The 23,094-nt window shown below is 58.3% G+C and overlaps 3 protein-coding genes across 9 annotated transcripts; 2 read left to right on the top strand and 1 right to left on the bottom strand.

The window, feature by feature from the left end:
• The first annotated feature begins 47 nt into the window (after positions 1-47).
• Positions 48-6,815, top strand: IRF9 (interferon regulatory factor 9). 6 transcript variants are annotated; one of them, XM_040968383.1, is made up of 12 exons: positions 48-616; positions 1,646-1,826; positions 2,148-2,334; positions 2,890-3,020; positions 3,090-3,186; positions 3,275-3,343; positions 3,759-3,886; positions 3,977-4,052; positions 4,141-4,212; positions 5,098-5,439; positions 6,207-6,322; positions 6,443-6,815. In XM_040968383.1, exons 2-12 carry the CDS (start codon positions 1,647-1,649, stop codon positions 6,542-6,544), a joined length of 1,500 nt encoding a protein of 499 aa, XP_040824317.1. In that variant the 5' UTR covers positions 48-616; position 1,646; the 3' UTR covers positions 6,545-6,815. The 6 variants fall into 6 exon arrangements, with proteins under 6 accessions (XP_040824317.1, XP_040824316.1, XP_040824314.1 ...); XM_040968382.1 differs by having other exon boundaries at positions 3,111-3,186; positions 3,759-4,052; XM_040968380.1 differs by having other exon boundaries at positions 3,759-4,052.
• Positions 6,816-9,454: 2,639 nt separating this feature from the next.
• On the top strand, positions 9,455-15,273 carry REC8 (REC8 meiotic recombination protein). Its single transcript, XM_040968693.1, has 20 exons — positions 9,455-10,219; positions 10,348-10,505; positions 10,595-10,663; positions 10,774-10,916; positions 11,024-11,099; positions 11,197-11,317; positions 12,014-12,098; positions 12,598-12,659; positions 12,779-12,902; positions 12,982-13,054; positions 13,149-13,246; positions 13,367-13,416; positions 13,644-13,790; positions 13,978-14,044; positions 14,142-14,278; positions 14,381-14,429; positions 14,557-14,623; positions 14,708-14,839; positions 14,920-15,026; positions 15,110-15,273. The coding sequence occupies exons 2-20, from the start codon at positions 10,450-10,452 to the stop codon at positions 15,199-15,201; spliced, it is 1,755 nt and encodes a 584-aa protein (XP_040824627.1). The 5' UTR covers positions 9,455-10,219; positions 10,348-10,449; the 3' UTR covers positions 15,202-15,273.
• A 43-nt stretch (positions 15,274-15,316) lies between these two features.
• Positions 15,317-23,092, bottom strand: IPO4 (importin 4). Of its 2 annotated transcripts, none has more exons than XM_040968690.1 (30): positions 22,976-23,092; positions 22,790-22,876; positions 22,630-22,709; positions 22,495-22,536; positions 22,097-22,226; positions 21,817-21,996; positions 21,609-21,674; positions 21,405-21,506; positions 21,217-21,300; positions 20,854-21,018; positions 20,711-20,764; positions 20,485-20,594; positions 20,086-20,194; positions 19,823-19,952; positions 19,600-19,713; positions 19,409-19,522; positions 18,743-18,863; positions 18,528-18,639; positions 18,291-18,406; positions 18,115-18,192; positions 17,972-18,029; positions 17,777-17,882; positions 17,482-17,675; positions 17,356-17,403; positions 16,971-17,096; positions 16,670-16,878; positions 16,446-16,578; positions 16,260-16,364; positions 15,822-15,891; positions 15,317-15,659 (listed from the first exon to the last, which is right to left on the bottom strand). In XM_040968690.1, the coding sequence occupies exons 1-30, from the start codon at positions 23,042-23,044 to the stop codon at positions 15,529-15,531; spliced, it is 3,243 nt and encodes a 1,080-aa protein (XP_040824624.1). In that variant the 5' UTR covers positions 23,045-23,092; the 3' UTR covers positions 15,317-15,528. The 2 variants fall into 2 exon arrangements, with proteins under 2 accessions (XP_040824624.1, XP_040824623.1); XM_040968689.1 differs by having other exon boundaries at positions 17,482-17,698; positions 17,797-17,882; positions 22,976-23,077.
• Positions 23,093-23,094: the final 2 nt, after the last annotated feature.

Genomic DNA, 23,094 nt, shown 5'->3' with positions numbered 1-23,094 from the left:
GCCCAGGGCAAAAGGGGGGTGACTAGAGCTTTGCTGAAAGGGCCCCCTTTACAGACTGCCTCTTGACCCACCCTGGACTCGGGGCCAGGAAGGAACTGACACCATGGATGAGCAGGGGAAGCCCTTCCCAGCCAGCTACCTGGCTGCCTTTCCTCCCTCCCTCCTTGCCTTCCTCCCTTTCCCTTCTTGGAATTTGGTCATTGATGTGAGCTAACGTGTACCAAGCGGGCCCTGTGGGGAACTGAGGTGCTCAGATGTACACAGAAATCCCGAGGCCAGACTCAGGGAACCTGGTGAAGGTGTACAGTGTTACGGAAGTGCAATATGCAGGGTTATCAGGCAGGAAAGCGTTCCCCGCGGGAGCTCCGGGCGGAGGGTCCCTCTAGCTGCTGTCCGCGGAATGACAATAAAATACTCAACTACTGCCGCTGCCCCCTGGTGGCGGCAGGTTGACTTGCTACTCTGGGACCACGTGATTTCTGGGAAAAGGCTTCCCTCGGAAGAGAAGTGAAACTTAGGGTGGGGACTGTAGAAAGGGGCGGAGAGATCTCGCGGCCCAGCTGGGAGTGGAGTTGCAGCTTGGAGATCTTCGGGACAGCCTTGGACGGCAGATCAGGTAAGAGCAACTAAGCATGGGAGTCAGCCCGGGTTGTAGGGTGAGAAGGGCCGGGTCAGATTGCAAGGGATAGTGTTTGGGAGCCCGTCTTACTAAACAAGGATAGCCCGAAAACCTATATGAGTCCAGAAGCCAGAGGTGTGGCCTGGGAGTGAGAAACTACAAATGGCCACTGAGCAGCCACCACCAGGGCAAGTGTCCTAGGCCCTGGGCAGAAATGATAGGAGAGCCTGCTCTAAAACTATCCTGGAGGAAGGACCCTGGGCCAGCCTCAGCTGGCCTTGTTTGTTTTCTTGCCTTGTGGCCCTGCCCACTTCTGTAGTTCCACCCCATCCTCCCCACCACCACCCCTTCACACCCCCACCTACCTACCCCTGAGGCAAATACAGACCAGCGGTGGGGATGGAAGGTTGGACTATAAGGGTGGTTGGTGAATATACTTGAGACTGGGTAGAGCACCTTACTGGAAACAGAACACCAAAGCACAGGCAGGGATTTGGCACAGCGGGTTAAGACACTGCTCAGGCCAATGCCTGTCTCTTTCTGTCCAACAGCCTGGGTTCCAGCCCTGACTCTGCCTGGGGCTTTAGCATCTTGCTGATGCACACCCTGGCAGGCAGCAGGTGATTGCTTGGCTGGCTAGGTCCCTACCACCCCAGTGGAAGGCAGATTGAGCTCTGTTCTCCTGGCTTGAGCCTGGCCAGCCTTGACGAGTGTGAGCATTTTCTCTTTGTGTCTCTTCTGCCTTTCAAGCAAAATTTAAATTTTAAGAAAGCAACAAAGGAACTTCTCAAACTGGATGTTCTCCCCCAAATTTTGAACCAATTCCTAAGGTTTCCACTCACATGTCATAACCAGAAGAGTAGGTTTTTGGTAACTTCTAGTGATGGTAGAAATGAAAGAATTCTGCCAGAGCCTGCAGAAGGTGAGGGGGGCTTCTGGGGACAGTGACCAGGATCTCAGCAGATGTGCCCCCCTCAAATGGACAGTTCTGACGTTGCTTCCCTGTCTCATCCACACACCCCCCAGGATGACGCTGGGCAAGCCGCGAAGCACCCGGAAGCTACGGACTTGGGTGATAGAGCAGGTAGAGAGTGGGAATTTCCCAGGTGTGTGCTGGGATGATGCATCCAAGACCATGTTCCGGATTCCCTGGAAGCATGCAGGCAAGCAGGACTTCCGAGAGGACCAGGATGCCGCCTTCTTCAAAGTGAGTGCCAGGGAGCACCCCTGTCTCCTGGACAAGGGCTGATAACACACCCCCCCCCCCCCAACACACACTGGCAGCACACTTACGCCATGCTGTCAGCGTCTGCCTGGGTTGCAGATATGAGGGCATGCTGGAGAACAGCCAGGTCGCATGCTGAGTTCCCATTCAGATGGCAAAGCTACCAAGCTTACAGGTAGCCCAAGCAGCTCTGAGCTGAGGGCAGGCGCCAGGGGCTCAGGCCACAAGCCTGGGAAGCCAGCCCTGAGGGAGGCGTGGCCAGAGTCAGTGGCATCCTACTTCCTCTGCCATTGGTCTCCCTAGGCCTGGGCCATCTATAAGGGCAAGTACAGAGAGGGCGATCCCAGTGGCCCTGCTGCGTGGAAGACCCGCCTGCGCTGCGCCCTCAACAAGAGCTCTGAATTTGAGGAGGTTCCCGAGAAAGGCCGGATGGACGTGGCTGAGCCCTACAAGGTGTACCGGCTGCTGCCACCAGGAACCCCCTCTGCTGGTGAGTGTGCCCCTGCCCACCATGCCCAGAAGCAGCACATGGCAGGGGTGGTGGGAGTAGGGTACGGCAGGCCTCCCAATAGGCGCTGTCCTTAGAGGGCTACTGTCATGTCCCCCTTCCATCCTGCCTAATCTCCCACTGCTTCCACTGCCTGTCTAGGCCACTTTTTTTTTTTTAACTGATTTTTATTTGAAAAGCAGAATTACATAAAGATACAGGGAGAGACCGAGAGGAAGAGATGTTCCATCTGCTGGTTCACTCCCCAAATGGTTTCAACAGCCAAAGCTAGACTGATCCAAAGCCAAGAGCCAGGAGCTTCTTCTGGGTTTCCAGTGAGGGCTCAGGAGCCCAAGTATTTGGACTATCCTCTATTGCTTTCCCAGTCACATTAGCAGAGAGCTGGATGGGAAGTGGAACAGCCAGGACTTGAACTGGCACCTGTGTGGGATGCCAGTACAGCATGTAGCGTTTTTATCCACTGTGCTGCAGCACCTGTGCTCCTTGTCATCTTTCCTTCCTAAACACTTGATGTTTCTCTGCCTGTCAATTCCACAGCCCAGCCAGGGACCCGGAAGTCACCTTCAAAGCGACATCACAGTTCTGTGTCCTTTGTGAAAGAGGAAGATGAGGGTCCCACAAGGAAGTACACCTTCAGTCCTGCCTCGCACCAGAGCTCCCTGGATGATGTGAGAAATGGCAGCAAACTGGGTGGGGATGAGAGCAGGACAGCGCCTGGGAGGGCTGGGGGAGGTCAGTGCTGGGCGCTGTGTGTGCAGGAGGAGACGGGGAACTCCGCGGGATCAAGCCACTCCAACACTGGGAGCAGCAGCAACAGCCCAGAGCCACAGGAAGGTACCATGTCCCTGCTTCTCACGTGTCCACCGGCCCACAGGCTCCCCAGTCCCACTCCAGGTGACTGGTGGCTTTGCCTGCCTTCCAGGTGTGGATGTAACTGCAGCTGAAGTCCAAGAGGGTTGGAGGACCTTAGAGCTTCTCCCTCTAAACCCAGGTACTTGTCATTTCATTTAAAGATTTCTTTTTTTTTTTCTTTTAATTTATTCATTTTTATTGGAAAGTCAGATATACAGAAAGGAGGAGAGACAGAAAGATCTTCCGTCCAATGATTCACTCCCCAAGTGAGCGCAATGGCCTGTGTTGCGCCAATCGGAAGCCGGGAGCCAGGAGCCTCTTCTAGGTCTCCCACATGGGTGCAGGGTCCCAAGGCTTTGGGCCGTCCTCAACTACTTTTCCAGGCCACAAGCAGGGAGCTGGATGGGAAGTGGAACAGCCAGGACTTGAACTGGCACCTGTGTGGGATGCCAGTACAGCATGTAGCGTTTTTACCCACTGTGCTGCAGCACCTGTGCTCCTTGTCATCTTTCCTTCCTAAACACTTGATTTTTCTCTGCCTGTCAATTCCACAGCCCAGCCAGAGATCCAGGAATTTCCATCTAATCAACATCTCAATTTTATGTTATTTGTGCAAGAAGATGAGGATCCCACAAGGAAGTGCATCCCAAGCCCCACTTCGCACCAGGGCTCCCTGGATGATGTGAGAAATGGCAGCAAACTGGGTGGGGATGAGAGCAGGACAGTGCCTGGGAGGGCCGGGGGAGGTCAGTGCTGGGCGCTGTGTGTGCAGGAGGAGACGGGGAACTCCGCGGGATCAAGCCACTCCAACACTGGGAGCAGCAGCAACAGTCCAGAGCCACAGGAAGGTACCATGTCCCTGCTTCTCACGTGTCCACCGGCCCACAGGCTCCCCAGTCCCACTCCAGGTGACTGGTGGCTTTGCCTGCCTTCCAGGTGTGGATGTAACTGCAGCTGAAGTCCAAGAGGATTGGGGGCCCTTGGATTTTCTGCTCCCTCCAGACCTAGGTACTTGTCATTTTCCTTTTTTTTTTTTTAATTAATTTATTTTTATTGGAAAGTCAGATTTACAGAGAGGAGAGACAGAGATCTTCATCTCTTCTCTCCCCTGGTTCTGTCCCCAAATGGCCACAGCCTCCAGAGCTGGGTTGGGCCAAGAACCAGGAGCTTCTGGGTCTCCCACGAGAGTGCAGGTGCCATTCTCTGCTGCTTTCTCAGGCCATTAATAAAGCTGGTTTGAAAGTGGACCAGCCAGGACTTGAACTAGAGGTCATGTGGGATGCCAGCACTGCAGGTGGAGGCTTACTGTTATGCCAGTGCCAGACCCACTTGACATTTCTGACTTTCTCACTGTTCTGGTGTCTTCTTCCTCTCCCCAGGCAGGCATTGTCTGGTTGGTAGTTTGAGCAAACCAGACCTGCTTTCCCTTAGGCAGAGGCACTAGTGTCCAAGGCAATGAGAACACCCTGTGGCTGGCCAGACTCCCCAAAGCTTGCTCCTCACAGCCACGGTTGCCTGAGGAGGCATGCAGAGAGCTGCGTTTCCCTGAGCGAGACAAGAGTGCCAGCATCTCAGAGCCTTCTTGTGAACAGCGAGGCCTCATGGTGTGCATAGGCCTTCAACTCTGAGTGGCAGGAACCTCACCAGGAAACCCCCTCTTGGTGGATGAGGAGAGGCTGCCAGCCCCACTCCAGGGCCTGCCATGTGTGCCCTGTCCCTCGCTGGGTTTCCTGTTGGGGTTTGTTTCCTCATTAGCAAAATGAGAGCCTTGGACTTGCAAGTAGCTCCACTTCCTTTCCCTCAAGCCTCATGCCAAACAGCTGTGCCCACCTCCATGCCCCCAACTGCTCCCCACCCTTGGCACCAGGCATAGCCGGCCTCTTCTGTCCCCAGACACCTCGCTGCTGCTCACCTTCATCTACGGTGGACGTGTGGTAGGGGAAGCCCAGGTGCACAGCCTGGACTGCCGCCTCGTTGCCGAGCCCCTGGGCTCCGACAGAAACATAGAGCAGGTGGTGTTCCCAAAGCCGGACCCGCTGGAGCCTGCCCAACGCCTGCTGAGCAAGCTGGACCGAGGCCTCCTGGTGGCCAGCAACTCCCGGGGCCTCTTTGCTCAGCAGCTCTGCTCCCTCCACATCTCCTTGCACACACCCCACGCGCTACCTGGGCCAACCCCGCATCTATTGCCCAGCCATGAGTGTGTGGAGCTCTTCAGGACCACCTACTTCTGCAGAGGTGAGGCTGCTTCTTTCAGGCCCCTGAGCTCCCCACAACACTGTCCCTGACCCCCTCAGGAGGCCCTGGACTTACTTGCTTGGCACCACTGTTCCTGTTGGCACACATCCCTGAGGCCATCTGCTCAGCCCTGGCTGAGGCTGTGGAAAGGGTGATGCTGGCACAGGAACATCACAGCTTGGGGAGTGGCATCATGTTTGAATGTATGCTATTCATGTAGAGATGTGGGTCCTGGGCACCCAAGGGCCCCCTCCCATGTCCACACTGGCCCACAGAAATATCTGTGTGTCTGCCACACCCAGGACCCAGGTCTGCCCTATCTCTACTGCATTCCAGGCATCCCTGAAGCCTGTCTCTATCTCCCATCTACTCTGGGAATTCCAGGTGCAACCCCCACTCAATCGGAACCTGCTCTTTGGGGTGGGACCCCAGAATACAGCAGAGTCAGAGCATGGCTCTCCCCAGGGACACAGGTGCCATGAGCAGGTGACAACCTGGGGCACATCTGTGCCAGCAGCCAAGGGCTGCTGCCTGCGAGGGCTTGGAGCTCTGCCTGTGGAGAGACTGCTGACTGTAAACACCTTTGCAAGGCAGCAGCCCCCTGTCCTACTTTACACAGATGAGGGTCAGCTGTCCCCAACCTTTGTCCTGAGCCTGCAGCTCTGGCCGGAAGACCCCTGCGGCCCCACTCCTACTTCTGTTCCCTCCTGCCTGTGTTTCTGGCTCTTCTCTCTTTTTTCCAACAACCCTTGATCCTTTGCTTTCAGACTTGGCCAGGTACCTCCAGGGCCTGGGCCCCCCACCCAAGTTTCAGGTGACGCTGAATTTCTGGGAAGAGAGCACTGATTCCACCCATAGCCCACAGAGCGTTATCACAGTGCAGGTGAGCCCGGAGCATGGATGGTACCCCAGAAGGTGAAGTGGGCCGGGGTAGGAGCCCCCTGTGTGGCGCGGGGGCCACACTACATTCCTGAAGCCTCTCTGCCCATGTCTTCCGGTGCAGATGGAGCAGGCCTTCGCCCGGCACTTGCTGGAGACCCCAGAGGAACAGGCGGCCATTCTGTCCCTGCTGCATGGGAACCCGGACTCCACCCGTCTCCCTTGAAGCAGACCCATTGTCCCCACTGTTGAGTGGTGCCTCCTGTTATGGCCCTTCTCAGAGGTTGTCTGTGCTGGTTATGCCCTCAAATTCCTCAGCTTGGCCCATGGAGATCTCAAGGATAAGTTCTGCTTTATTTTATCTTTTCAAAAATGTTGAGATACACCGTCTCGTCTCTAAGGGACTGGGACATTCCAAAGTGGTGTGAACTCAGGGCACCTGTCCTCCTTCCCTCAATCCCCATACTCTAATGCCGAGCACTTTACATTTGTATATTTTCCCCCTATGTCTAAACTAAAGATTTAAAATAAAATCCTACAAACAAAAACAGAAAAAAACAAAAATAAATAAATACAATCTTATGGAAAGAAAATGCAATATCCGGTTTTCTGGGAGAAGAAGGTGGTGGGGCCCCAACTGGAGTGGAGGTGTGCATGGGTAGAGATGCAACTTCAGGAGCAGGGTACTGGAGTTCTGGTCCTGCTCACCTGTCTAGGCTCGCAGGATCCACCTGGGGTGCTGGGTTCTGGGTCCAGCTCTGAACAGAGAGGTGCCCTCATGGAAACCAGGATTAGGGGGAGGGCTGTGGCATCCATCAAGAGGGGCACTGAGCCTATACCAGGCACAGTGGCCACCAGCCTCACTAGGGAACATCTGATTCCTTGCTGAGGCCTGAAAGTGCCATTTGCTCTAGAGGTCATGGGGCCTCCGGGGGCAGAGGTGCTGCCTCTCTTCTGCTTGTTCTTGCTGCCACGTAAGGCCTGGCAGACCCTGAGGCTCTTCCCCCTAGCATAACGAATGGAACAGCACTCCCCAATCCAGCTGAGCCCCACAAGACATTGTGGCTCAGACTGACAATGTCACCAACACCCTGTTCACCAAGACAGGAGGGCTCCTGGTCAGTTGATGCTCTTTTCCCTTTTTTTTTTTTTTTTTTTTTTTTAAGATTTATTTTTTATTGCTAGGTCAGATATACAGAGAAGAGGAGAGAAAGAGAGGAAGATTTTCCATCCGATGGTTCACTCCTCAAGTGACTGCAATAGCTGGAGCTGCACTGATCCGAAGCCATGAGCCAGGAATTTCCTCCAGGTCTCCCATGCGAGTGCAGGATCCTGAGGCTTTGGGCTGTCCTCACCTGCTTTCCCAGGCCACAGGCAGGGAGCTGGATGGGAAGCGGGGCCCATGTGGGATCCCAATACATGCAAGGCGAGGACTTTAGCCGCTAGGCCATGGCACCTGGCCTCCCCTTTTTTTTTTTTTTTTTAACGTGAAAAGTCATTTACAGAGAGGAGGAGAGACAGATCTTCCATCTGCTGGTTCACTTCCCAAATGGACACAATGGCCAGAGCTGAGCCAATCCAAAGCCAGGAACCAGAAGTCTCTTATGGGACTCCCTCCCACATGGATATAGGGTTCCAAGACTTTGGGCCATCCTCTACTGCTCTCCAGGCCACAAGCAGGAAGCTGGATGGGAATTGGGATAGTTAAGACACAAACCAGCGGGCCCGGCGCGGTGGCGCAAGTGGTTAAAGGTCCTCGCCTTGCACGCCCGGGATCCCATATGGGCGCCGGTTCTAATCCCGGCAGCCCCGCTTCCCTTCCAGCTCCCTGCTTGTGGCCTGGGAAAGCAGTCGAGGACGGCCTAAAGCTTTGGGACCCTGCACCCGCGTGGGAGACCCGGAAGAGGCTCCTGGCTTCGGATCGGCATAGTATCGGCCCGTTGCGCTCACTTGGGGAGTGAATCATCGGACGGAAGATCTTCCTCTCTGTCTCTCCTCTCTGTATATCCGCCTTTCCAATAAAAAAATAATAAAAATAAATCTTTAAAAAAAAAAAAAAAAAAAAAAGACACAAACCAGCGCCCATATGGGATCCTAGCACTTGCATGGCAAGGATTTAGCCATTGAGCCATTGCATCAGGACCTGTTATTTACCCTTTTAATTTTTAAAAGTTTATTTTTAATTTTTATTGGAAATGCAGAGAGCTGCTTCACTCCCCAGATGGCTGCAGCAGCTGGCACTGGGATGGGTGAAGCCAGGAGCCAGACATTCCAAGGGGGTTTTTCCACAGGTGACAGGAACTTGAGCTGTTATCTGTTTCTTGAGTGCATTAGCAGCGAGCTGTGTTGTACGTAGAATAGCCAGGACTTGAACCAGCAATCTGTTATGGAATGTGGGCATTGCCAGTGGTGGCTTAACTTGCTGCATCACAATGCTTACCCTCAGGAATCTTCCATCTGCTACTTCAATTCCAAAATGCCCCTCACAGCCAAGGCTGGACCAAGGAGAAGCCAGGAGCTCTGAGCTCTATCCAGGCCTTCCATGTGAATGGTGGGGACCCAGATAACTGAGCTGCACTCTAGGGTGTACATAAACAAAAAAGCTGGATCTGAAGTGGAGTAGCCAGGACTAAACCAGGCACTCTTCTGCAAAGTGTTGGCACCTCAAACAACTTAACTCCTGTGCCAAGTGCCCACGCCTCTTTGTTTCCCTAACTTTTTGTCCCCAACTAAGCACTTGCAGTATTCAGTTTGTAAGTATCATGGTCAAACCAGATACAGCCAAGCACAGTGGGTTAGGGGTTGGGAAGATTTGGGGATTTGAAATAGTAGCTTTAGGAGTTCTGGTGAGGTAGGTTATCGGCTAAAGTCCTCACCTTGCACACACTGGGATCCCATATGGGCGCCGGTTCTAATCCCGGCTGTTCCACTTCCCATCCAGCTCCCTGCTAGTGGCTTGAGAAAGCAGTCAAGGACGGCCCTTGGGACCCTGCACCCGCGAGGGAGACCTGCAAGAAGCTCCTGACTCAGATTGGCTCAGCTCATTGTGGCCACTTGGGGAGTGAACCAGCAGATGGAAGATCTTCCTCTGTTTCTCCCTTCTCTGTATATCTGCCTTTCCAATAAATAAATACATATATATATTTTTTAAAAGTAGGATTCCCAACCAGGCTGTCTACGGAGCTGTAAGAGAAACAATCCAGGAAGAGGAGGAAGAGTAGGGGCTGCATCCAAAAAAGTTCAAATCTAGTTCAGCCTGGAGAACTTCCACCTTGGCGACCCCAGCAGGATCAGGTTAGGAGGTGAGCTGACTGAGGCCCAGCCTGCCTCGTCCTCGGGCTTGACGCATGCCCTGCCCCTCCCCGTGACTTCAAGGCCACCTGCACCATCTCTACCGCCCCAGTCCTAGTGGCGCACCTAGCAGGACTTGGTGGAAAGTGGGGGCGGGGCAGGGTCTTGGCGCCCCAAGCGGTTGCCCCCGATGTGACCCTACCTCCCCTCCTACACTTGGGGCACTTCATTAGACAGCTAGCTGTGCTATCTCATTGGCGCGTGCAGAAGCGCCACCCCAAATCCCTTGTTACTAGACGCGAGAACCAGAGCCCATTGGCTGTGACACATCACAATGGCCCTGCGGGACGCAGGGTTCTTTCGATTGGTTCGATGCCTGTCTGGGGTGGTCCTGTGGCCTTGAACCCAAACAGGCTACCTGGCGCCACTAGGGGGCTGGGAGGGACGAGTGCTCTGACCCGATACCTGCTTCCCATTGGCCGTCTGGCCGCCGCCACCCCGCGGCGGGATCCAGTTCTGCAAGGGAGTGCGACCCCCGACAGCCGCACAGGACGCCTGCTCCCGCGGCACCTGCCCTGCGTCGCCCCTACGACCTCTTCCCAGAGCTCCAGTAAGTTCAACAAACCTGCACACCGTGTAAGCTCCCTCGTGGCCCTCAGAGAAAGGGGCGTCTCTGTTGAACTGCCCCCTCCTCTAATCATTCTAACACCTAACTTAGCTTTTGGGGTCTTCCTGCAGCGCCACCTTCCCGTGGATGTTAGGAATCCCATACCTAAGGAATTCCCACTGAAACCCCATCGGTTCGTGCAGTGAAGGAGCGAAGGGGAAGTCTGAGGGGTCATGTTCTATTATCCCAACGTGCTTCAGCGCCACACCGGCTGCTTTGCCACTATCTGGTGAGGACGGGCCTGTCGGGCACATGGGAGAGGGCTCCAGGGCTCCTGGTCTGACCAACAGTCCCCGGTTCCTCCCCACCCTGCTCCAGGCTGGCAGCGACGCGCGGGAGCCGACTGGTGAAGCGTGAATACCTGAGGGTGAACGTGGTGAAGACATGGTAAGGCCCTGGCCACAGGTGGGCAAGGCGGTAGAAGGGCAGGTGCAGCGGGGGTCAGGCGGTAGGCAATCCTGGGCACAACAGTGGTCAAGGTACTCTGTACCCTGCAGCGAGGAAATCCTCAACTATGTACTGGTCCGAGTGCAGCCCCCGCACCCCAGCCTGCCACGGCCACGCTTCTCCCTGTACCTGTCAGCACAGCTCCAGATTGGTGTGATCCGGGTCTACTTCCAACAATGCCAGTACCTCGTGGGTAAGACCAGGACTCCTGACACATACCCACAGCCTGCCTCTGCAGGGCAGAGCCAGTGCCTGCCCCTCCAGGTTGGGCAGCTGCCACCTTGCCCTTCTTGCCCACAGAGGACATTCAACACATCTTGGAGCGCCTGCACCGCGCACAGCTGCAGATCCGCATCGACATGGCCGAGCCTGAGCTGTGAGCATCTCTGCCGGGTTGCAGTTGCCCCGCCTTCCTGGGAAGCCTGCTTGGCCTCCCTTGGCCTGGCTCATTAGCAACCCTCATTCTCTCCCAGGCCCAGCCTGCTGCTCCCTAACCACCTGAGCATGATGGAGACCCTGGAAGATGCCCCAGACCCTTTCTTTGGGATCATGTCTGTGGGCCCGAGTCTCCCCAGCCCTTACGATATCCCTCAGGTAAGGGCTCGTTGCCTTGGAACGTCTCAGACAAGGCAGAAGGGGCTCCTGTCCTTGTGTCGGCAATACCCTGGGGTGAAGGGAGGGAGCCCCGCGTGGTGCAGGGACACTGCTGTTGGGGAAGCTGCCAGGAAGAGTCCTGTGTGCTTGGCTACTCAAGGCCAACAGTTTTCTGACAGTTTTCTCCACTGGAGGCAGCTCCCAACTCCACTCATCCCACGACCCAGACCCTCACCATCCACACCTGGCCTTCTGCCCCTGTCCCTTGCTGCTGGGGTTCTCCAGGCTGGGGCTCAGGAGTGGCTCAGCACAGCCCCAGTCCCCAAACCAGTCTGGTCCCTACATACTTAAGATATCCCATTTCTTAGCCTGCCATTCTATGTGGCTCAAGCTCTTAAAAATCCTTACGGACACAAATGGAAGCCTTCATCTGCTGCCTCCAACAGGGCCTAATGCCCAGTACTTTCCCAGGGCCCTTGGATCCTTTGCGTGAACTGTCACTGGGATCACCTGTACACTTGTCTCCCTACCAGGCTGTATGCTCCTACACTGTGTACATGTGGCTGGAAGGGGGTGGCCAGGGCATTGAGTGCGCTCAATCACCAAGTATTGGCTGATGGCAAACAAGTGGGGGTCATGACACTCATCTGTGTGCCCTCTGTCTTTTGCTCTTAATCCTCTTCCCCCAACCCCAAGATTCGACACCTCTTAGAGGCTGCAAGTCCAGAGAGAGTCCCTGAGGTGGCCTCTCCTGAAGTCCCCAAGGAGCCCAGGAAGCCAGGTCAGCCGAGGGAACTTCCTCCTGGTGACAGGCATAGGAAGGCTAGGTGTCTGCTGTGGACTGTATGCAGTGTGTGAAGATTGGGACTTGTGTGTGTGTCCGTGTGTTTGCACATATATGATGGCTGGGAGCCATGGTGGGGAGGAGCTGGATCTCTGCCATGGCCTGCGAGTGTATGTGTGTGCACACACATGTGTGAAAGTTGGTGGGGTGGCTATGTTTATAGATGTGCCTATGAAGGCTGGGGCCTCTGTGTGTGGTGGGGGGGGGGGGCGGTCTGAGCACCACAGCCTCTGTGTGTGTTTATGTGAGACCTTGTCTGTACCTCACAAGAGTCCTGTGAGGTCAGAACCCTTAGCCCCATTTTACAGCTGAGGAAATCAAGGCTCACAGTGCTGAGCACCCAGGGTTGCTTTGCTAAGGAACTAGCCTGAGCCAGATCAGAACCAGGTGGCCCTGAGGCCAGAGTACCCAGATCTTGACTGGATCTTGCTTACAGTGCGGCCCCCTGAAGTCATCACCCTGCAGGAAGCAGAGCCCATCCGTATGCTGCACATCGAGGTGAGGTCCAGCCCCCTCGCATTACCCTCACCAGCTGATCGCTGCCTCACTGGGCCCTGCCCTGGGCCACTTTGACCAGGATGGCACCGAGCCACCCATCCTCCTTCCTCCATCAACAGGGTGAGCAGGACCTTCCGGAGCTCAGCCGCCGAGACTTGGACTTGCTCATTGCCGAGGAGGATGAGGCTGTCTTGTTGGAGGAGCGCCGGCTGGGCAAGCCCAGGGCCCACCTGGAGCCTGATGGTCAGAGCCCCTGCCCGGGTGTTCTCGGAGCCAGACAGCATTTTCCTTCTGCCCCTGAGAGCCTGTCTTCTCTTTACAGAGTTCAGGGAGGAGCCCCGGGCCCCAGAAGGGGAGATGGCCGTGCCCCCACTTTCTCCTCCAGCTCCTGTGCAGTAAGGACGGAACCCTGCATGGGGTGGGATGGGGGAGGCTCAGTACTGGGAAGATGGGACAGTGTCCCCACCTCTCCTACTCATTCCCCCTCAGGGTAGAAGCAATGGAAGTGTCAGTTCCAGAACCAGCCCTGGCACCCGAGGAAGAGGCAGAGAAGCTGGCAGGCTGGGAGCCAGAGGTCCTGCTCACAGGTGGGTGATGGGGGCTGGGGGACTGCTCTGGGCCAACACAAGGGCCCAGTGCCCCTGCCCCAGAGGCTGTGAAGGTCAGGGGGCCTATAGAACACAGCCAGGGTCTTGGTGTCATTGCAGAGGTGACCCCATCACCAGAGCTGCGTCTACCAGCACCACCCAGTCCCAAGGTGAGCACCGCTCCTCCTAAGCACCCTCCTCCCCCAGAGCGGCCTCTCCAGGCCCAGCGACACCGCCAGTTCCTATAGGGCCTGTGGGGTGTGGCCTGCGAGTCCCATCTGGTCCCTTGACATATAGGGCTGACTTACCCAAGCCTCAGGCACTTTTGAGGGGTCAGGTGTGGCGCTGTCAGCAGCAGTGGATAGCCTGGTGTCACCCTTTCTTTCCCACTCCACAGAAGAGGCGGCCAGGCCCCCCATCTCCCACGAGCCCCCCTGCTCGTCGTCGCCGCCGCCGCCAGCTACTGTTCTGGGATGAGGAGACTCAGATCTCCAGGGAAAAATTCAAGGAGCAGCTGCAAACTACAGCACACTGCCGGGAGTGTGTGAGTATAGCCAGCCCCGCAGGAAGGGTGCGGGTGGGGAACCTGAGGCAAAGCCCATGTGTTCCCTGGAAAGCATAGATGTGGCTCTGCAGCTCTGCAATGCCCCATGCTCCTGGGCTCCAAGGGGCAGGAAGGTGGGTGGGGCACCGAGGAGTGGCTTCCTCCTAACAGGGCTACCACCCCACAGCCCATGGTGCAGCCTCCAGAGAGGACCCTCAGGAGCCCCACAGAGCTGCTCCAGACCCCGACATACCGTAAGAACAGCAGGCTGGACTCTGGGGGGTCTTTGGGACCCAGACCCCTCTTTCTTGGTGTTCTTCTCACACGTCAAACCCTGTCCCCTCCCTGCAGCTGGCTGGCTTCCCCCAGAACTCCTGGCCTTCTGGACCCGCTGTGCCCAGACTCCTGCGAGAGCACTCAGGCGGAGGGCGGCCCGGGAAGTGGCCGAGGAGGAAAGGAGCAAGGCTGAGGCCATCAGTGACATTGAGGTACCCACCCCACGCCGCCAGCTGAGCACCCCAGCCCACAGTGCAGGCTCACTGGCCCATGAGGCCAGGAGCTGAGCTGCCCCTCTTCCCTCCCCACCCCAGGTGCTGCGGGAAGCCCAGGAGCCCAGTGGGCCACTCATGCTCTCTTCAGGTAAGCTCCAGGGGAGGTTGCTATGGTAGGCACTCTGCCCTCCTGCTGCTGCAGTGACAGCTCCATCAGAGCCAGGGGGAGGGAGGTTCTGACAGAACACCTGCTGCCCCTCTACCCCCCTGCCCAGAGCTCTCCCTGGAGCCTGCAGAGGAGGAGAAGTCGCGCACCAGTCTCATCCCCCCGGAGGAGCGCTGGTAAGCAGCCCAGCCCAGCCCAGTGTGGCCAGTGGCTAGGGAGCCCCACCTTCCCTGCTCCTTTCAATTCCCATGTCTCCCCAGGGCCTGGGCTGAGGTGGAGCAGCCAGAGCCTCCCATGTTGCCTGTGGTGCCAGAGCTCCCCGAGGTGCCCATGGAGATGCCTTCAGAGGTGTCCCTGGAGACAGAGCCACTTTCCCTGGAGGCTGTGCGCAGGTGTGGGGGAGAGGGAGAAGGCTGGGCTGCATGGGTGGGGGTGTAGCTTGGGCCTGGCTGACCCTGCTGTGTCCCTGCAGGGCAGTGGCACTGGAGTTGCAGGCCAACCGAGAGCCTGACTTTCGCAGCCTAGTGTCCCCACTCAGTTCCCGCAAGAGGGCCGCGCAGGTCTTCTACCTGCTCCTGGGTAAGTGCTGGCCATGGGTGTATGGGCAGGCAGGGCGGCCCATGTGGGGACCTGCTGACCACCCTCTTCTCCCTCTTGCCCAGTGCTTGCAGCGCAGAGGGTCCTGCGTGTGGAACAAGAGAAGCCATACGGGCGCCTCCTGATCCAGCCAGGGTCCCGCTTCTACCAAGGGTAGGGCCCATTTGCAGAACGCCGGGAAACCGGCTCTATTAAACTATATCCTGCCTCACTGGGCCTGTTGGTGTCATTTTTCAACACACCTCTAGCCTCCTTGCTCGCAGAGCCACATCCCAGCAGAAAACAAGCAACCTTTATTAAAGTCTGGTGTCATGCCTCCACTGCGATGAGGCCAGCTCCAGGGATGCCCTATGGGGCAGCAGACACTGCCGACTCCAGAGGCAGTCCCGAACTCTTTGGTAAGGTGAAGGCTGGAAGTGGGCTGAGCGGGCTGGGGCTGGTGCCTGGGCAGGCTCTGTTCTTGCTGGCCTGGCCTGGCTGTGCTCTAGGTGAAGCCCAGCAGGGCTTGCAGCTCCTGCGCCTTGTCGGCTGGCAGCGAGCCCAGGGCTGTGTGGAAGCTGTCCACGTGCTGCTTGGCCAGGAATGTTAGCAGCAGCAGCATGGCGGCCTTGGTGTCTGCATGGAGAGTGCAGAGGGACAGGTTCCGGGGCAAGCTAGGCTCCTTGGCTCCAGGTCACCCCCAGCCCAGCCCAGCCCAGCCCCAGCCCAGCCCAGCCCAGCCCCAGCCCAGCCCCAGCCCAGCCCCAGCCCAGCCCTGGGCGTGCTAGCTGCCCTCACCTGGTGGGATCTTGTTTTCTGCCAGAGTGAGGCTGCAGATACGCAGCAGCTCGGGAGCCACATCCACAACCTGCAAGCACAGAACATCCCCGTCGGGCAGCAGTGAACGAACACAAGGACTAGGGTTGGGGTAGGGGGAAGACTTGAATCTGGTCCTGCCTCACATGACACAACATGGAGACAACATGAGGCAAGGGGGTCGGGGGTGGGGGCCGTTGTGTGACAAAAGGGTCTCCAAGGGGAAGCTCCGGCTTGCAGGGGTGTTCCCAGCACAGAATGTAGAATTAGGGAGCCCAGGAATACATACAAGATGGGAGGTGCCTGCACTAGCAGCCAAGCTCCACAGTGTCTAGGGGCACTGACGCAGTCATCCATGTCAGCCCCCACAGAGCTTCGCCACTGCACACCCCATCCGAGGGCTGCTAGTGCGGTACTCACCTGGTCAGGGCTGCTCTGGTACAGGAAGCTGAAAAGGCGTCCCACGGTAACCCACTCCTCCAAGTCCTCTTTCAATGGCAGAGCGTGCAGCAGGGCGGCCAGCACCTGGACATGTGGATGCCTCAGGCTCAGGCCCTGCCCCTCTGTTACCAGCCTGGGCCCCCACCTGCTGCCCGCTTGCCTCACCTGAGGCTCTGGTTTCCTCGTGGGACTGGCCATCAGCAGGCGGGCAAGTGCCCCACAGATGTTGTCACGGACACGATCCTGTCGCTCCCGCGCCAGGAGGGGTAAAAGCAGCCCCAGGAGCTTGGGGAAGTATCTGGTCCGCAGTCAAGGAACTGGCACACAGGTGACTGACTGACCTCACCCCCGGGCCCAAAACCCCAGCACCTCTCTGCAGCCTAGGATACTCCTGAGCAGGGCGACCCCCATGCTCTGCCAGCACTCCCAGCCCAAAGATGGCGTTGCTCCGCACCTCTGGGTCTGCCTCCCGCACGCTGTTGACAAGCACAGGCAGCAGCCGGGACACAAACTGGGCTGATGCAGCGCCTAGGCCCTGGATGGCCTCCGCCAGGGTCCCGACTGCGAAGGACTTCTCGGCTACCGTGCAATCCTGTTTCTGAGGGGAAGAGGGCGGCGGTGGGGCGGGGAGTGCAGATCAGCCTGAGACTGGGACACAGAGGCACGGCTCAGCCTGGACAAAACACTCACCGTCTTGGACAGCAGCAAGGGCAAGAAGCCGGCAAAGAAGGGTGCAAAGGTGTCCCCGCCAGCGGCGGCTGCCAGGGCAGGGATGGCTTCTCCGGCGTGCTCCAGCAACATAGCATCGTACTCAGCCTGTTGATTCAGGCCAAGGGCTGGAACTCCAGGGCCAGCCTTCCCAGCCTGCCACTGGCCACAGGTGGTCATGACGCTGCCCCTGGAGCAGGACTGGCACAGGGCCAGCTCACCCTGTTCCTCCCCCTGAGCCCAGCCCACTGCTCTCCTTCCCTGGAGCCCCGATAGTTGGGCAGGCTCAGGGTTTAGCCCAGCAAGTTCCCCCCATCCACCCACCTCTGGGCAGACCACTCATCACCACTTCCCCTGGAGCTCTTACCTGATCCTCCTCCTCCTCTTCTTCCTCCTCTGAGTCCTGACAGGCTGTCTGGGAAGGGACAGTACGGCTCAGCCAGGAGCTCTCCTCTCACCCAGCTCTCTCCTCGCAGCACCCAGCCCCACTCACCTTCCTCTGCAGCACGGCCTTAAGCATGGTGCAGAGCTCGGCCAGGCGCCCGGGGGGCTGCAGCGAGAGGGACCCGCAGCTGCGCAGCACCCCGGTTAGGGCCTCCAGCACGGCCATCACCACCTGGCGTTCCCGCTCCTTGCTCACTGCCTGCATGTAGGATGGCATCACCCGGGCCAGGGCGGCCTGCAGAGCTGGGGACGTTATTGGCTGACGCCTCCCGGTCAGGCCCCGTCTCTTTCCCCGAGAGCCTCCCTCCCTCCACTCCCACCACTGGCCAGTTGTCCTGACTCACCAGCAGTGTTAGGTTCCGACGGGCACCTCTGACAGGCCTTGTGCAGCGCGCAGCAGAATTGGCCCAGTGCCTCATGGGCGGCTTTGCGGACATTTGGGTGAGGGCACTAGGGTAAGAGGTGGGGTATGTTGCATTGCCAACACGGCCCCCACAGGCTCTGCACCCTGCTGCCACCGCAGCCCAGCAGCCACTCACCTCCAGCAGCCGGAACACTTCCTCAAAGACACTCTCCATGTACGGGAGGAAGGCCACACTGCGGACAGATGCAAAGCCGTGGGACCAGGGCTGAGGCCTGGGGGCTGGCGCAGCTTGCCAGGCCAGGCCGGGCAGGGACTCACCTGGTATTCAGCGAGATCTCCCCCAGGGCAGCACAGGCATCCTCCTTCTCATCAAAGAAAGCATTCTCCACACTGTACCTGGGGCACATGGGGTATGGGGGAGACAGCACAGGTCAGGCCCCAGGGGCACATATGGTACCGGGCCCTCCCAGCAGCACGGCAGTACCCCTCCGCACCCCGAGATCTCCGAGTCATCATCCTCTTCTTCATCTTCATCCATGAGCTCCTCCTCTTCCTCCTCGTCACTCTCGTCATCGAACAGAAGGAAGGAGCTGCTTCCATCATACTGAGGCTGTTGGGAAGAGGCACAGCAAGGGTCTGGCTCGGCTGGCCCCAGGGTGGTGGTGGTTGTGGGGTACAAGTCCCATCTCAGGGCTGGCCCAGCCTGACCAGCCCACTCACCCGCTGCTCACCACAATGCCCTCAGTGGAACGCAGGGACAGCAACATGAGGGTGGTGATCTGTGGCAAGTAGGGGGCCAGGCCCTCACCCATCAGCCCTGATAAGGCTGCAAACAGACTGTACCTGTTAGAAGACAGAAGCTACATGGCCCCATGCTGCCACGGCCAGGCAGCATGGCGGAGGGACCCGTGGACCCAGTGGAGGGGTGGATGGCAGGGGAACTCACGTGCAACGCCTCAAGTCAGGGTCATCTATTTGGTCACACAAGCCCAGCCCGAGCTGGCAGCATTCCTCAGCCAAGGGCCTCATGGGCTCCCCCACTGCTCGCGCCAGCACCCCCAGCGTCTCTGTGAGAGCAAAGCCCTGTTTAGCACTGGGATATGGAGTGGACTAAAGGGACCAAAGGTAGCAGCTGGAAAGAATTCAGGAGTGCCAGCGCCAGCCTGGGGCCATCGCCAAGGCATAATGAGTAAAGCTGACACATTCAACACCAGCATCCCATATGGGTACTGGTTCAAGTCCCAAGTGCTCCACTTCCAACTCAGCACCCTGCTTATGGTCTGGGAAAGCCCATGTTGGCCCAAGGGCTTGGGCCCCAGCACCACGCAGGAGATCTGGAGGAAGCTCTTGGCTTCAGACTGTCCAGCCCTGGTGGCTATGGACATTTGGGGTGTGAACCAACACATGGAAAATCTCTCTCCCTCTCTAATTCTTTCAAGTAAGCAAAACAGATCTTAGGAAGACAAACAAACAAACAAACAAACAAACACAAAAACTAGACACAACAGTGCAGAATGCCACTTCAAAGAGACAGCAAACATCTGAACTGCACAGGGTGGGGTGGGACGCAGCCTCTGTGACCACGCCCTGATCCCAGGAGCCCCTTACTTACCGAGACTCTGGGTCTGCACAGGCTGGAGATCCTCGTGGCCTGTCACCAGGAACCCCCGCAGGTGTTCCATGATGGTGGGAAAATAGGGCAGTAGGGAGGCCTGGGCGGCTGTGGCTGCAGGAGGTGAGGACAGTTAGGGTGTGGAGGGCCAGAGCCACCTAGCTAAGGGACCTCCAGGGGTGCCTTCTCACCAATGGCTCCTAGAGCGCTCACGGCCAGCTCCTTGGCACGGGGGCTGCTGGGGCTCCCGAGGGGCTGCAGCATGCACTCCATCAGCTCCGGGAGGTAGGGCTGCACTTTGGGCCCTGTGGGAACAGTTGTGCCTTACTACCTGGCCCACGGCTCCTCCAGATGGTCTGCCCACCCCTACTCCTGCCAGAGGGCTGAGTAGGCATGCCACATAACTGTCCCTACCAAGGTTTTCCACAAAGTTCTCCAGGGCATAGCAGGCCTTGGCTAGGTGCTGTGTGTGCCCAGGACGCACCGACTTCAAGTAGGCCAGGAGCAACGGCATCACCTCCCCGGAGTAGCTGCTGATATGTGGCTGGGAGTGGGGGGACAGGAAGAAAAACAGGAGTCAGCTTCCCCGTTGTGTAGTGCATACCTGGGAGTCAAGGGCAGCAGGGGTGCCTGCTGGGGCCCGCTGACGGCAACTGCCCGTGTCTGGCCTTGCTGACCTGCAGGTTCTCTGAGAACTGGCCCAGGGCGAACAGCGCGGCATTGCGCACCACTTGTGAGGAGTCCTGCAGGCCTCTGCACACGATGGGCAGCAGGGTGGGCAGTAATCTGCACAGGGCAAGGATAAGAGGGCATGCACTGAGGGCCAGGTCCCAAGAGTCCCAGGTTTACCCTTCTGGACCCCATGAAGAGGAAAGGGAGAAAGCCAAGGCTCTGTTACTTAGTAATTACAGGATGCAATTACTATTACAGAAAGGTGGACCCCGCACCTGCGATGCCCAGTAGGGAGCCTGTTTAATTTCCCTCCAGAACCAGGGTGCTTCTGAGAGTTAACATGAAGTTCGAATAGCAAGTATGACTCAGGGCTGCCCTGGGACCCGGGGTGGAGGAATAGCTACCTCTGCCTGATGTGGTCACCAGCTCCATCGGATAGCACGGCCAGCACGAGGAGGCCAGCCTTGCGCTGGTACGGGTTCTCGCTCTGCAGGGCTTCTTCCAGCCTGGGCATCTAGGATGGTACACAGCATCCTCCTCAGAGCTTAGCAGGAAAGCCTTGCGCCTGCTCTTGCAATCAGCCTGTCGCGCCTCAGGGTGGGGACAGCCACCAGACAGGGCGACACTCACCAGCTGGGGACAAAGCTTCTCGGGGGGCAGGTGCAGTGCCAGCATGTCCACGACCTGGGCAGAGACAGGGAAGACGGCATGATTCATGCTCTGCTGATGCTGGCCACCCCCCCTCCCCCGCCCTGAGCTGGGGCTCATCCCACCTGCACAGCAAAGTGTTTGGGCGTCTCCCCTGTCAGCCCTATCTCCAACTCTTCCTCTTCTTCATCCTGGTCCTCAGGATCCAACTGGCCCAGGGGCGGCTCGGCAGCCATGATAGGGAAGAGGGTTTGCAGCAAGGGTGGCAGGAGGCGATTCTTCAGCAAGGCCTGCAGGGGGAAGGGGAGGTGATATCCCTGAGGCTCCATGCCCGGGCTCAGGACTTCAGTCTGGAGCTCAGCCTTCCCCGCCTTAATGGGTCCAAAGAGATTCTCAAAGTACTTCAGACACCTGGAGCTGGACAGATGGCCTGGAAGTGAGATGGCAGGCACATGGGGCTAGGGGCACATGCATTAGAGGGCACTTACCTTGCTCTTGACTTTGACCAAGAAAGTGAGACAGCAAAGAATACGCACACGTATTGCATCCCCCAAAGCCACGTTTCCAGCCACCTGTCCAGAGACAACCAGGAGTCAGAGACAGATGAGGAAACTCCGGGGGAACAGACTGGGGGTGGTGGGGCATGGTGGGGGTACCACACCTACACCAGGCTCACCTCCAGGCAGAAGGTGAGGACTTCAGCAAGGTGAGGGGTGATGACGGGCACCTCCGATTCCAGCAGCTCATCCAGGGCTTCCAGAGTTTCACAGGCTTTGGCCTGAGAGAAAAGTCAGGACGTGGGGGTGTTTAACACATCCCTCCCTCAGTGGGCCAGCCTGGCCCACCCCCCGCCTCCTGGCTATCCCCCTCCAGGCCTCACCTCATCTATGGGGATCAGGGTCTTCACAGCCGTGAGGAGCTTGGGCACCAACATCCGGGCCAGAGGCTGGAGGACACGAGACCGGCTGGGGCACAGAACGCATGCCCCAGCCGAACCCCAAACTCCTAACCAAAAGCCCCCTACTCCACCCCATGTCAACAGTGTGGAAGATCCTGCAGCTGGGGAGCCGATGGGGACCATGTCTCACCACATCGTCCGTGCTGAGGTAGGACGCCATGGTGGTCAGTGTGCGCAGGGAGTAGAAGAGCACGCCGGGGCAGCCCAGCTCGCTCAGGCTCTCGTTCAAAAGCCGAAGCAGCTCCCGGTGGTGAGGCTGGAAGGCCTCGGGTCGTGAGGTGTGCACCACACTCAGCAGCAGGAGCCCCATCTGTCCCGGATGAGGTAGAAGCAGTTGTTGACTACCTGCTTGGCCTGCCTACCTGCCCACCAGCCCAGGGCCATCACCACCCACCAACCCACCAACATACCTCTCTCTCTGGGAGGTGTGGGCTGTGAGTGCTATGCTGGAGCAGCTGCAGGAGCTGAGGCCAGCCTGCCAGGCCTTCCTTGCGGAAGATGGTGGCCACGAGCTGGGCTAGGCCCAGGCTGACGGAGTGCCTGCCAGTGGGAGACAGGCCCTCAGTGCTTCTTCCCATGTACACCCTCCAAGGTGCAGCCACGGTGCTGTGGGCTGTGATCCCTGGGTCTGAGCCTCAGGGGCCCCATCCCTGCCCAACCTCAAGAGCTTCAGTCTTCCACATAGTCCATTCACACAGCCTGGGGCCCCGGGCTTAAGTCCTCCCAGCCTCCTCCACCCCAGACCAATGTCAGCCGAGAGCCAGTCAGAAGCCGAACCGGAGAGAAGGCGGGACAGGTGCGCACTTACACGGTCTCCTTCTGCAGGGCTGCCAGGACCAGGGCCTTGAGGCTGGAACATAGAAGGTTGGCGGTTCGGTACCCGGCCTGCCATCCAGCAGGCTCCCGCCCCGCCATACCCCACCCCAGGCCCAGCCGCCCTCACCTCTCCCGCTGCTCGGTTGCCAGCCGTCGCCAGCGGGTCATCAGCCGCCGACGGATCAGCACAGCGGCGAACTGGCGGATCTAGGACGAGAAAGCAAGCGTGAGGGGGGCCAGCGAGTCAGGCGCAGGGCGAGATCTCGGGGTGGGGTGGAGGGCCTGACCTGAGGGTCGGCTGAGGAGGCCAGCAGGTCGCATAGCACCGGCAAGGTCGCGGGGTCCCGCAGAGCGATCTGGAGTTGCTCGGTGGCCTGGGGGCGGAAAGTGACGGGTCAGACTCGGGCCTTTCCCGTAACCGTCCGCCCGCCTGCCCGCCCGCCCGCCCTGGCGCGGCTTCCTCCGTCCCGTACCCGGCGGATGCGCTCGGTGTCAGGCAGCAGCAGCTCTCGCAGGACCTGCTCCAGGCCGGCGGGCTCCATGGCAGCAGCGGAGCTGCCGCTACCGGGCCGGGAAGGAAGAGGGGAGGGAC

Source organism: Ochotona curzoniae, unplaced genomic scaffold (assembly GCF_017591425.1).
Source record: "Ochotona curzoniae isolate NIBS_2020 unplaced genomic scaffold, NIBS_Ocur_1.0 scaffold_4701, whole genome shotgun sequence".
NCBI lineage: Eukaryota > Metazoa > Chordata > Mammalia > Lagomorpha > Ochotonidae > Ochotona > Ochotona curzoniae.
Note: the sequence above shows the minus strand (reverse complement) of the source record. Positions and strands in the feature narration are given on the sequence as shown.

What these genes read in the sequence shown, in the direction of transcription:
- IRF9 (XM_040968380.1), top strand. Translation starts at nt 1,647, where the DNA reads ATGACGCTGGGCAAGCCGCGAAGCACCCGGAAGCTACGGACTTGGGTG. An exon ending in CAGTCCAGAGCCACAGGAAG is followed by an intron (nt 4,053 to 4,140) that starts GTACCATGTCCC and finishes CCTGCCTTCCAG; the next exon opens with GTGTGGATGTAACTGCAGCT. An exon ending in TCTGCTCCCTCCAGACCTAG is followed by an intron (nt 4,213 to 5,097) that starts GTACTTGTCATT and finishes TTCTGTCCCCAG; the next exon opens with ACACCTCGCTGCTGCTCACC.
- REC8 (XM_040968693.1), top strand. Translation starts at nt 10,450, where the DNA reads ATGTTCTATTATCCCAACGTGCTTCAGCGCCACACCGGCTGCTTTGCC. An exon ending in GGCCCACCTGGAGCCTGATG is followed by an intron (nt 12,903 to 12,981) that starts GTCAGAGCCCCT and finishes TTCTCTTTACAG; the next exon opens with AGTTCAGGGAGGAGCCCCGG. An exon ending in GCTCCAGACCCCGACATACC is followed by an intron (nt 14,045 to 14,141) that starts GTAAGAACAGCA and finishes CCCTCCCTGCAG; the next exon opens with CTGGCTGGCTTCCCCCAGAA.
- IPO4 (XM_040968689.1), bottom strand. Translation starts at nt 23,044, where the DNA reads ATGGAGCCCGCCGGCCTGGAGCAGGTCCTGCGAGAGCTGCTGCTGCCT. An exon ending in CACACCTCCCAGAGAGAGAG is followed by an intron (nt 21,997 to 22,096) that starts GTATGTTGGTGG and finishes CATCCGGGACAG; the next exon opens with ATGGGGCTCCTGCTGCTGAG. An exon ending in AAGGCCTGTCAGAGGTGCCC is followed by an intron (nt 17,699 to 17,796) that starts GTCGGAACCTAA and finishes CCTGACCGGGAG; the next exon opens with GCGTCAGCCAATAACGTCCC.